This window comes from Bufo gargarizans, chromosome 9 (assembly GCF_014858855.1).
Source record: "Bufo gargarizans isolate SCDJY-AF-19 chromosome 9, ASM1485885v1, whole genome shotgun sequence".
NCBI lineage: Eukaryota > Metazoa > Chordata > Amphibia > Anura > Bufonidae > Bufo > Bufo gargarizans.
This window is the reverse complement of record NC_058088.1, coordinates 177,355,882-177,368,187: the sequence shown is the minus strand read 5'-3', so window position 1 is coordinate 177,368,187 and position 12,306 is coordinate 177,355,882. Positions and strand designations below refer to the sequence as shown.

General features: G+C 45.7%; 1 protein-coding gene across 1 annotated transcript in view; it reads right to left on the bottom strand.

Annotated features, from left to right (window-relative positions):
- KDM5C (lysine demethylase 5C) overlaps positions 1–12,306 on the bottom strand; it is a 46,909-nt gene that overhangs the window by 19,693 nt on the left and 14,910 nt on the right. Inside the window, 7 exon segments of the mRNA XM_044305388.1 lie at positions 3,437–3,616; positions 8,068–8,206; positions 8,295–8,650; positions 10,886–10,982; positions 11,136–11,286; positions 11,371–11,501; positions 11,746–12,122. Of these exon segments, the coding sequence (XP_044161323.1) occupies positions 3,437–3,616; positions 8,068–8,206; positions 8,295–8,650; positions 10,886–10,982; positions 11,136–11,286; positions 11,371–11,501; positions 11,746–12,122 (1,431 nt within the window).

The window sequence follows — 12,306 nt, the reverse complement described above, 5'->3', positions numbered from 1 at the left end:
GTCTGGTTCCCCCTGAACAGGACGATCTAAGGCTTCTGTGGGCTGCGGGGATTGCTCTGCGCAGGCTTCTGACAAGCCGAGCACAGTGATAGTGACTGGCCCCGAGGGAATTTAGCTGAACACACGGAACAGGCATAGTAAGTAGTCCTACAAGTTGTCTGAGGGGGGTCAGTGGCCGGGTCAGACATGGTGTCAAATCTCCTGCTGGACGGGGTATCTATCTCCTACCAGAACGGAGCGATAGCCACGGTCCTGTGTCCACCACGCTGCGCCGGGAGGAAGAGGAAGTTTCAGCAGGGCGGGATAATAAGCCCCGCCCCCTTAAGCCCGGGAGCGGCAGACTAATTGAGGGAATCTAGCGCCGCCCACCCCTGTGCACGTGACCGCGGCCGCGGCCAGCGTGCCTAATGTACCCGGCTAATATGCCCGCCCGCAGAGAGAGAGAGACAGTCCCCAACCCGGCCGTGCGGCTAACGAGGATCGCGGCGCCCCGCCGATGGATCAACTGCCCTGCGCAAATCCAAGTGCCGGCTGCGATCGCACTGAACCAGTGCTGTGTGCGATGCAGCGGCGAGGAAAGGAAGGAGACGGGGCGGGCGTCGGTCGAGTCCGATGCAGACAAGGTGCCGGCGGACGCGGACACGCGGGGGGGGGGGGGGGGCCCTGGTGCTGTGGGATGTCCGGCTCATCGGACGGCCTGGGGGAAAGTGACCGCTGACTGAGAGGGGGAGACACTCACCTGTCTTCATCTGTGGTCTTCACCCTCAGATGCATCACCAGCAGGACCACCCTACGACCGCTGGCACCAGGCGACAGGGGTCCGGGCAGAAGAGGGCTGAAGAGAGGGTGGTCCTGTAGCTGGGGGGGAAGCAGGGGAGCGAGGCTGCCCTGGTCCGCTTTTCCTTCTTGGGGTGGCAAGGCGGTGAACAAGGTACACCGGCCAGCCTCCCGGGGATGCAGTGACGCAAGCGACTCTGGATCCCCAACCGGATTCTGGAAAAAAATAAAAATGAAAAAACAAAAAATAAAAATTATAACGCCACCCTGCAAAGCAGGGAGGTCTGCCTCCTACGACACTAAGCTAAAAACTGATATGCTCTCTCCAGGCTGGAGGGGGTATAGCCTGCAGGGGAGGAGCAAACAGCTTTTAGCCTAGTGTCGCCTCCTAGTGGCAGCAGCAAGCTATACCCATGGTCCTGTGTCCCCCAATGATATGAGCGAGAAATGTACTTTTAAAATATGCAAATTACCTTGCTACCAGCAAGTAGGGCAGCTACTTGCTGGTAGCAGCCGCATCCTCCTATCCTAAAGACGCCCCCTCCGAATGTTGATTGACAGGGCCAGCGAAGGGGATCGTCCTCTGGCTAGCCCTGTCTGCCATCAAGATCTCGCACCTGCGCCGTAACGGTATTCAGTCGGCGCAGGCGCACTGAGAGGCGGACGCTCGCTCGGCCGCTCCATCCTCAATGCGCCTGCGCCAATGACGTCATCGAGTACACCAGTCTCTTCCGGGTGTACTTGATGAAGTCATCGGCGCAGGCGCATAGAGGATGGAGCGGCTGAGCGACCGTCCGCCTCTGTGCGCCGACTGAATACAGTTACGGCGCAGGCGCGAGATCTTGATAGACAGGGCTAGCCAGAGGACGATCCCGTTTGCTGGCCCTGTCAAATCAACATGCGGAGAGGCGTCCTGTCTTTAGGATAGGAGGATGCGGCTGCTACCAGCAAGTAGCCTCCCTACTTGCTGGTAGCAAGGTAATTTGCATATTTTAAAAGTATGTTTTTAACAGAATCTACTGAACCGAAATGATTAATTCGATTATGTATACATCGCGGTATAGGGATTATAATTAAACAAAAAAAAAAAAAAAAAAAGTTTAGTGGGGTGACAGAAGCCCTTTAAGGCCCTATTGCACCAACAGATAATCACTAAGATGATCGCCAACGAGCGTTCGTAGTAACTAACGTGAATTCAAAAGAGACAGCCATGTGTTCTAGTATGGCTGACCGGATTGCTACCCCATATTTAGGCTAGTGAGGTTTACTTTTTATTTATCTGTAATTTGTTTGGGTTATCGTATATTTAATCTCAGTAAATATATTTATTCACTTAGACTGCGCAAGTTTATGCATCCTGAAATCTTTTGAATTCATGTTACAGTAACTCATTAGCTATCATCTGGCAGTGCTAATACTGCCACCTTGTTTATTGGGATCTTTTAGCATGTTTAAAAATCCTGGTTTGCCAGTGGCAGATTGTGCCATGCAATAGGCTCTGCTGCCGGCAAACAATGATAAAGTACAGGGACGAGACATGGCATTAACAAAATCGCTTTTCTTTATATTGAGGGGGGAGATCACTGCATGTGATAGCAGCGGGTCTCCTCCTCCAGCGAGCAGGCAATTGACAGAACACTTCCCTCCTGACAATTGCCTGGCTGGTTGGTCAGCATCATAGGGCTTTAAAAGGGAACCCGTCATCAACGTTATGCTAACTTTACTGAGGGCAGCAAAAAAAAAAAAAAAGTGACAGAAATGCTGATTTCAGCGATGTGTCACTCATGAGCTAATAGTAAGTGGTTGCTGAGAACCAGCATCATAATCATTGCAGGATGGGCCTGAAAAAAAGTCAAATCTACCCGAGAAGAGTCCTGGTTATTCATAATCTCCTGCTCTCCCGCCATCTGCTGATGATTGGCAGTTCTCTCCTAGAGAGAAAGGGAGGAAACTAGGTAGAAGACTGTCAGCCATCAGCAGGTGGGCAGGAGAGAAGGAATTCATGAATAACCAGGACTCTTCTCAGGTGACCGGGACTCTTTTTCAGGCCCAGTCTGCAATGATTGTGATGTTAGTTCTTGGCAACCACTTACTTTTAACTATTAAATGACAGACCGCTGAAATCAACTCACCTGTCTCTACTTTATGCTGCAGTTAGTATAGGCAGCAGAAAGTTGATGACAGGTTACCTTTAAAATTCCCACCTCTTTGCTATGTGGCCGTGATTACAATTTCATCTCAATATAATAGAAATCCCCACTGGTTAACATATTGTTTGTTTCCACCAAGGCCAGTGGTGAATAGTCTTGCATGCAATGGAACCTCAAGAATGCCTTTTTTCCATATGCCCTATTAGGACTTAAACTGCCAGTCCCCTAATCCTTAACAGAAGGGGAACAGCTGCTTGAAAAGCAAACTATTGAAGGTTTTTTTTTGTAGTTAAACACTGATTGCCTATATTTAGTGTGATCTGAGATCTCGAACAATCAGCAGAATGATGTAGCACAAAAGACCTTCATTCTGCTGATCGTTGGGGGTCCCACAAGACAAACCCTCACACAACACTGATAGCCTTCCCTAAAAATACACAAATGTTCAACTGTTGGATAAGGAGACAAACATCAGAAGAGGAAATTTTCTGTGTGCTCAGTGTATTCACCTCTAAAAGGGTATAACATGTGTTCTTCTTCAGGAATGTCTTTGTTGCTTTGTCCCGCCAGGAATGAGCTGCAGCCACTTGTACTTCCAATTGATGCAGTTCATCCATTTTCACAGGGAGGTCCCGACCCACAGCAACAAGTCCCTCCAGATCATCAAGACAAGGGTAGTGATCTCCACTCTGAAAAAAAAACAAAACAAAAAGTCAAAAAGGGCAAAGACGTCACAATTTTATGCAGGGTCAAGGACCAGCACACAAACCCTCCATTGAGTCAGCTTTACAGTTTCTGCTGATTTTAAGGCAAGAACAAGAATAAAATGCAGCTCATTGACCAAGGGCTCTTTCACACGAGGGGAGTCCACTACGGGAATCATGCTCAGTGTGGGAGCGTGATCCTCCATTCTGGACTTGCAGGAGCACACAGCATTATTATGATTTATAATGCAACCTTACAGATACAGAATCATATTGACAATTTTATGACACCATGATCATGTAGAAGTAAGGTCAAATAGAAGCACATAGCATTATAAGTCATAATAATGCTGTGCACTCCTGCAAGTCCAGAATGGAGGATCACGTACACAGACGCAATGGACTCCCTTGTGTGAAACAGCCCTAACGCTAAAATGTGTGTGGCTAGAATGGAGTACTGAAAATTGAGTATACTGTAGTTATTACATAATGACATTTTAAATGTAGACAGACAAGATCAGCAGAAGACAGACATGAAAGGACTTTCTACTGCTGCTGCCAACACGTGGTTTAGACCGTAAAAACAATGCAGTTTTCTAAGCCAAAGCCAGAGGTGGATTCAACCCAAAAGCATTTCCCAATCCTTTGGATCCTCTCCTGGCATCGGCTCAAAACACTGTTAATCACATGCCGTTTTTAATGCAATTGTGAAGCAAAGACAGTGGGGCAAGGTTTATAAAAATTGTCTAAGAAAATAGAATATACATCTTTGTTTCCCAGAGGATCCAATCATAGCAAAGGCTTTTATTTTTGAAAAGCACTAAAAGAAATGAAAGTTCTGAAGTGATTGGTTGCTATAAGCAGATATTTTTCCTTTTAGACCTTCACAGGACGTCTGTCTTTTTTTCAGGTTTTTTTTTTTAGTCCGCAAAAAAATAAAAATAAAAAATATACAGATGACGTCAGTGTGCATTCCATTTTTTGCGAAACTGAACATCTGGCCCCTAATAGAACAGTACTATCCTTGTCCGTTATGTGGACAATAATACGACATCATGTTCAATCTTTGAACGGAATGGAAATGGAAGGCATACGGAGTACCTTCCGTTTTTTTTTGCGGATACATTGAAATGAATGGATACAGTGGGATGCGAAAGTTTGGGCAACCTTGTTAATCGTCAGGATTTTCCTGTATAAATCGTTGGTTGTTACGATAAAAAATGTCAGTTAAATATATCATATAGGAGACACACACAGTGATATTTGAGAAGTAAAATGAAGTTTATTGGATTTACAGAAAGTGTGCTATACCGTATTTTTCGCCCTATAAGACGCACCGGCCCATAAGATGCACCTGGGTTTTTGGGGAGGAAAATAAGAAAAAAAATATTTTTAACCAAAAAGGTGTGCTGTGTGTTTTGTGGGTTTGGAACTAATGGTGGTCTGTGGATGGCACTATTACTGGGGATCTGTGGATGACTGACACTGTTATGGGGGGGATCTGTGGATGACGGACACTTATGGGGGGGGGGGGGGGGATCTGTGGATGACGGACACTGTTATGGGGGGGATCTGTGGATGACGGACACTGTTATGGGGGGGATCTGTGGATGACGGACACTGTTATGGGGGGGGGGGGGATCTATGGATGACGGACACTGTTATGGGGGGGGGGGATCTGTGGATGACGGACACTGTTATGGGGGGGGGGATCTGTGGATGACGGACACTGTTACAGGGGGATCTGTGGTTGGCACTGTTATATATGTGCCATCCACAGACTCCCCCAGCCCATAACAGTGACATCCACAAACCCCCCCGGCCCATAACAGTGACATCCACAGACCCCCCCAGCCCATAAATGTGCCATCCACAGACCCCCCCAGCCCATAAATGTGCCATCCACAGACCCCCCCAGCCCATAAATGTGCCATCCACAGATCGCAGCCGCCCCCCCCCCCCCTGGCGCCGCCGCCAGTATACAAATATAAGATGTTATATTCATTTATTGGTTATTAAACATGCCCCCTCAGTCCTATTACTACCTTACATCCTAATCGCTTCTGTAGAATTCAGGCAGGCCAGGCGGGCGGCCGGCGCGTCCCTCAGTGACGTCACTTGCCTGCGCCGCCTGCTTCATTCATAAAGTAGGTGGCGCAGGCACATGACAAGACTTGCTGCTGCCCGCCTGGCCTGCATGAATTCTACAGATGCGATTAGGATATAAGGTAGTAATAGGACTGAGGGGGCATGTTTAATAACCAATAAATGAATATGACATCTTATATTACTATACCGGAGCGGCGGGGATACTACACTGACTGCACCGCCCCGCCGCTATTGCCGGCCCCAGCTCCTCCTCCCAGTCCCTCCCAGAGTCCCCGCTCGCATCTACATCGCAGCTTGCGATGTAAAACGGCAAGCATTCGCCCCATAAGACGCAGGGGCATTTCTCCCCCGTTTTGGGGGAAGAAAAAGTGCGTCTTATGGGGCGAAAAATACGGTAATTGTTTAAACAAAATTAGGCAGGTGCATACATTTGGGCACTGTTGTCATTTTTTTGATTCCAAAACCTTTAGAACTAATTATTGGAACTCCAATTGGCTTGGTAAGCTCAGTGACCCCTGACCTACACACATAGGTGAATCTAATTATGAAAAAGAGTATTTAAGGGTGTCAATTGTAAGTTTCCCTCCTCTTAATTTTCTCTGAAGAGTAGCAACATGGGGGTCTCAAAACAACTCTCAAATGACCTGAAGACAAAGATTGTTCACCATCATGGTTAGGGGAAGGATACAGAAAGCTGTTTCAGAGATTTCAGCTCTCTGTTTCCACAGTTAGGAACATATTGAGGAAATGGAAGACCACAGGCTCAGTTCAAGTTAAGGCTCGAAGTGGCAGACCAAGAAAAATCTCGGATAGACAGAAGCGACGAATGGTGAGAACAGTCAGAGTCAACCCACAGACCAGCACCAAAGACCTACAACATCATCTTGCTGCAGATGGAGTCACTGTGCATCATTCAACCATTGGGCGCACTTTACACAAGGAGATGCTGTATGCGAGAGTGATGCAGAGGAAGCCTTTTCTCCGTCCACAGCACAAAAAGTGCTGCTTGAGGTGGGCGAAAGCACATTTGGACAAGCCAGCTTCATTTTGGAATAAGGTGCTGTGGACTGATGAAACTAAAATTGAGTTATTTGGCCATAACAAGGGGCGTTATGCATGGAGGAAAAAGAACACAGCATTCCAAGAAAAACACCTGCTACCTACAGTAAAATATGGTGGTGGTTCCATCATGCTGTGTGGCCAGTGCAGGGACTGGGAATATTGTCAAAGTTGAGGGACGCATGGATTCCACTCAGTATCAGCAGATTCTGGAGACCAATGTCCAGGAATCAGTGACAAAGCTGAAGCTGCGCCGGGGCTAGATCTTTCAACAAGACAACGACCCTAAACACTGCTCAAAATCCACTAAGGCATTTATGCAGAAGTACAATGTTCTGGAATGGCCATCTCAGTCCCCAGACCTGAATATAATTGAAAATCTGTGGTGTGACTTAAAGAGAGCTGTCCATGCTCGAAAGCGATCAAACCTGAATGAACTAAAAGATGTTTTGTAAAGAGGAATGGTCCAAAATACCTTCAACTAGAATCCAGACTCTCATTGGAACCTACAGGAAGCGTTGAGGCTGTAATTTCTGCAAAACGAGGATCTACTAAATATTGATTTCATTTCTTTTTTGTGGTGCCCAAATTTATGCACCTGCCTAATTTTGTTTAAACAATTATAGCACACTTTCTGTAAATCCAATAAACTTCATTTCACTTCTCAAATATCACTGTGTGTGTCTCCTATATGATATAATTTAACTGACATTTTTTTATCGTAACAACCAACGATTTATACAGGGAAATCATGACGATTAACAAGGTTGCCCAAACTTTCGCATCCCACTGTATATAAAAAAAATTCCGGCAGAGGACCTTAATACTGAAATGAAAATGATCAGTTTCAATTTTGCACATTAGGATGCATTTTTTCTGTTAGGATGCGGTTGTGTAAAATAAAATAAATAAAAAATAAATCCGTCACCATCGACTTACATAGTTTTCAGTGACTGATCCGTTTTTTTGGACCAGACACACAACCGCAGCTTACAGCGGTTTTGTGTCCGGTCAGAAAAATGGAATGCTGCGGGAACAGAAGACATAGTGAACAGATCTTTCCATTCAGAATGCATGAGGACTAAACAAACTCTGCCGGATCTCAATACCGGAAAACAACGCAAGTGTGAAAGTAGCCGTAGGCAATTACACAAGTCTCCGCAAAGAATTCCTAAAGCTGAGAGCAGGTGCCCAATAAGTTAGCCACGGTCTGTCTCTAGAACCACCTAAATTAAATTCTCAGAGTAACCTATAAAATAATCACTGACCTGAATCTCATCCACATCGGCACTCCAGGCTCGGGCTTTGCAGAGGGCCTCCTTTAAGCTTAATGTATTAGGAAGTTGTACTGGAATGTTCTCCGCTTCCTTAATGATTGCCTCAAGGGTAGCAGGAGGATGCTTCTGCCTAAAAATATTACATGGGTTCATACAAAACATCCTAACTAATGGACTGAATGCTGAATGACTTTTCTCATGTTACATCTAAAGATCACCTGGCTTCTAGACACATCTGAGCCTTCTCTTCCCAGCGGAGAGCGATGGAGATTAGTTCCTGCAGCTCACTACGGGCCTTCTCCACTGCGGGGCTCTCAGCCACCCCACCAGCCTCCTGTAACAGCGAACGCATCTCTTGGAGCGTGCCCGAACGGCCCGCAACCAGGGCTGCCCGTACCCGCGATAACCACTTTCCTTGACGCATGTGCCTTGCCAGCTGTTCAGCTTCAGGTAACTGCACACCGAAAACATCACAGCGCTCCAACAATTCCTGCATCTGGGGTGCGCTGTCTGGGAGAGACTGTAGGCAATTCTTTGCCTCTTTCTGTAAGGATTCAGCCTGTTCCAGAAGTTCCTGAGGAGATGTGACAAAAATGTGAAGTTCTGCACAAAGGGCAAGAGAACAACTTAATACCGCGTTTTTCACTTTATAAGACACAATCCAGGTTTAGACAACAAAAGACTTGAAAAAAATATTTTCTAGGTCAGTGATCAGCAAACTCCGGCACTCCAGGTGTTGTGAAACTACATCGCCCATCATGCACACTTGCTTGGCTATTCTCTGAACTCCCATAGAATTGAAAGGAGCATGCTGGGAGTTGTAGTTTCACAACAGCTGGAGTGCCGAAGGTTGCTGATCCCTGTTCTAGGTCATCTTTAAAGGGAATGTGGGTAACTGGTGTTTTACTGAAGTGGAGGGGTCAAGGTCAGTAACTTTAGGGTGTACCATCGTGGGGGGGAGAGATAGTTTTGGTCATCTCCTGCTGACCATTGTAACAACCAGCAATGGTTCATGTGGTCACCTCATTAAATGTACCTATCCCAATAAATGTGTCTCCTGTCATTGCTCTGTTGTGTCCTGCCATGCTTCTTGTTCAGCTAGATTATTTTTTAAGTATTTGTCTGCAACACACACAGTTCTGCTACACCCACACACCCCTTAAAAACTTTATTTTTTTTTTAAATGGATCTCACATTTCCCTGCACTAGCTGTATAGTTCTTCTGTTCTGGCTCCTCCCAATGATGACATCTAAGGTCTTTAAACAGGACCTCTCACCACTCCTGACATGTCTGTTTTGATAGCTTCATGTATTCCCCATGAAATAATTCTGGAGCATCTGTTCTTATGGCTCTATGTACCATTCCTTTATTATTTCCACCAGATGTTATGAATAAATTGCTATTAGCCTTCAGTAAGGGTACAGATGGGTGGTAACAAGTTGGGGGGGGGGGGGTGTACATGCACAGACTGAAAATGGCAGCACTGATTGGATAAAGTCAGTCTGTGTACTGTGTGCACCCTCCGCCAACTGGTTACCTCCCCTCTGTACCCGTCTTACTGAAGGCCAATAGCAATTCAATTATAACTTCTAGCAGAAAATAAATAAAGGAATAGTACAACACAGAGCCATAAGAACAGATGGTTCAGAATTGTTATTACATGAACGCATGAAGCTATTAAAACAGGCCTGTCAGTAGCGGTGACAGGTCCTCTTTAAACAGACCCTTTCACAATATCTTTTATTTTAAATAAAATATACATTTTAGTAAAATAATATCCCTAAATCTAGTAAAAAAAAAAAAAATATTATCTGAGTAATCTGTATGAGCATAGCCACCAGGCAGCCTCACCGGATGCTCCCGGCATCCCTAGTGCTGGGACTCACTATGCCCGTTCTGATGACATTACCACTCCTGCTCAGGGTCTTGAGCGATGATGTGATCACCCAAGAAACGCCGCAGGAGATCATGGGTATGACCTTGCAACCTCTTGTGCTGTTCTACTGCTTCACAGGATTCAGGCGTAGTGGCCTTACGGGTAGGAAGGTGGCACCCTAGATGGGCACCTACCCATCATCCCAGCCTTGTCTAAACAAGTCATGTGCAATACGGTGTCCAATATGCTGGATAAAAAAATACTGCCTCAAATCTTAGATTAGACACCCTGGTTTAGTAACAAATTATAGTTAGTTATTCAGTATATCTAAGGCCATCATTATCCAAATTCAGTATATTATGGGATATAAAAACACGGCCAGAGGAATAGCAAGACTGAGATTGTCACTTAGGTAAAGTGCTCTAACGGCTGTGACTGCAGAGAACACAGGCCGGAATGTGGGGACAGGGCTTGAATGCACACGCCATGCTGAGCTGCCAGTCACAAGATGCCTGCTCCCATAAACTCTTTACACTCATAACATAATAGCTAAATTTACAGTGATTATGCTTCCAAAGCTAATTTATTGTATGTTTAATTATATGTACCTTCTCCCTACTTTATTCTAACTAATTAAGCTAGATGAGGATAGGGTCTCTTTAAGCCGTACATGGAGTCTTTAGTTCCTACAGCATAGGACCTTCCTCCCCATGCGCTCTCCATCTGCCACTGATCACACAGAGGAGTGAGTGCAGATGCACAGCTCTCTCACTAATCATGCAAAGCGCTGTACGACGGATCATTAGGACAGCAGCCAGAGGGTCTGGCCATGCTGGATCTCCCCGCCTGCTGTTTATAGGATGCAGGCACTTTTTAGCAAGATTTTGTTTATTGCTAAAAAGTGCATCTAATAAAGTAAAAAAATATATTACCTGTAGTTGAGACAGCTGATCCAGGGCACATGGAAGAGCTTGGATTCGTTGTACAAGCTTATGCAAACTGCCCAGAGACATTGCTGTAGAACTGCTCCTAAAAATCAGAAATAATGCAATTATACCAACAGGCCAATATTCTGATCTCTTTTCTTTAGAGCAGGACCATGATGCATCCAGAACTTTACAGATCATGAATCTACGTGCATTACACAAAACTGGTCAGTAAACATGATAACATTGAACAAACCTCGGAGACTGATGGTCACTGAGAACTTTCTGGGCATCACTAATGCAAGATTCAACCTCTTTAATGGTGCCTTTCAGTTCGTGAAGCATGTCATTCTCAGCAAACCTCCTATCTGCGGCCTCTTTTGCAAGAGCTTGCAATTGTTCCAGTTCTGCAAACAAATAAAACCCATGCCAGGTTAAGACAATGAAGACTGTTGTAGTCAATAAAAGTTAAAATCTCGAGCAGTTCAAGCCTTACCTATCTTTGTCCCCATTCTGAAACTCCAAGGCCCGACGCACTTTGCTTGCCCAGGTGTCAAAGGACTCTGCTCGAATTTTCAACTTGTATAACATTGCTGGCAGCTCATCAAGAGTGTAGCGGTACCTAAAATGTATTTGATCACTCAATACAATAGTTATCACTTTTCAGCCTAGTGTCCCCTCCTAGTGGCAAGCAAGCAGCTATACCCATGGTCCTGTGCCCCCCAATGATATGAGCGAGAAACATGCAACCTCAAGTACAGGGTACCGTCCTAAAGCAGCCTTGATTGTATTTCAGGAACATGAATTTACTAGAAGGACAAAGTCAAAAGAAAAAAAAAAAATCTCTTCAAAAGTTCCAGCCTCACCTGAGATACTGACGAGCTGGTGGGCACTGGCACAAGTCCTCAATGTGATACAGGCATACAAGGCCCTGAGGGCAGTTATAGCATGCCAATGCAGAAAGAAAGCAGGTGGTCTTGCACTTTTGACATTGCCGTTCATCATCGGGGAGCAGCTCAAACGCTTCTCGCTCTGCCTCTGTAATCCCTCGCTCCAGCAGTGACTTGCGTAGCCTCCGCTCTTCCTGCACCAGAATAAGCATCTCCTTGTGCACTGCAGCCGCCAAAGTGAGGTCTAATCTTTCAGGACACGCAGCCATCTTGCACATTAGCTCCTCATGTGAGAACACATTGTATCGACGGAGCCTCCGATAATGCTCAATACATTTTCGACCAGCCATGAGCTAGAAGATTGACAGATGGAGTGTTTAGATTGCCTTGGATAAATCTGCATTGACTGTTAAATAGGCAAAAGTTCACACACTGCTTTTTCATTACGGCAGGTGCTTGGCCTTGAGACCTTTACGTTTTAATGTTCAGCTAAGACAGTGTCTTAAAAACTGTAACGTAATTATCTGCACCTTTACA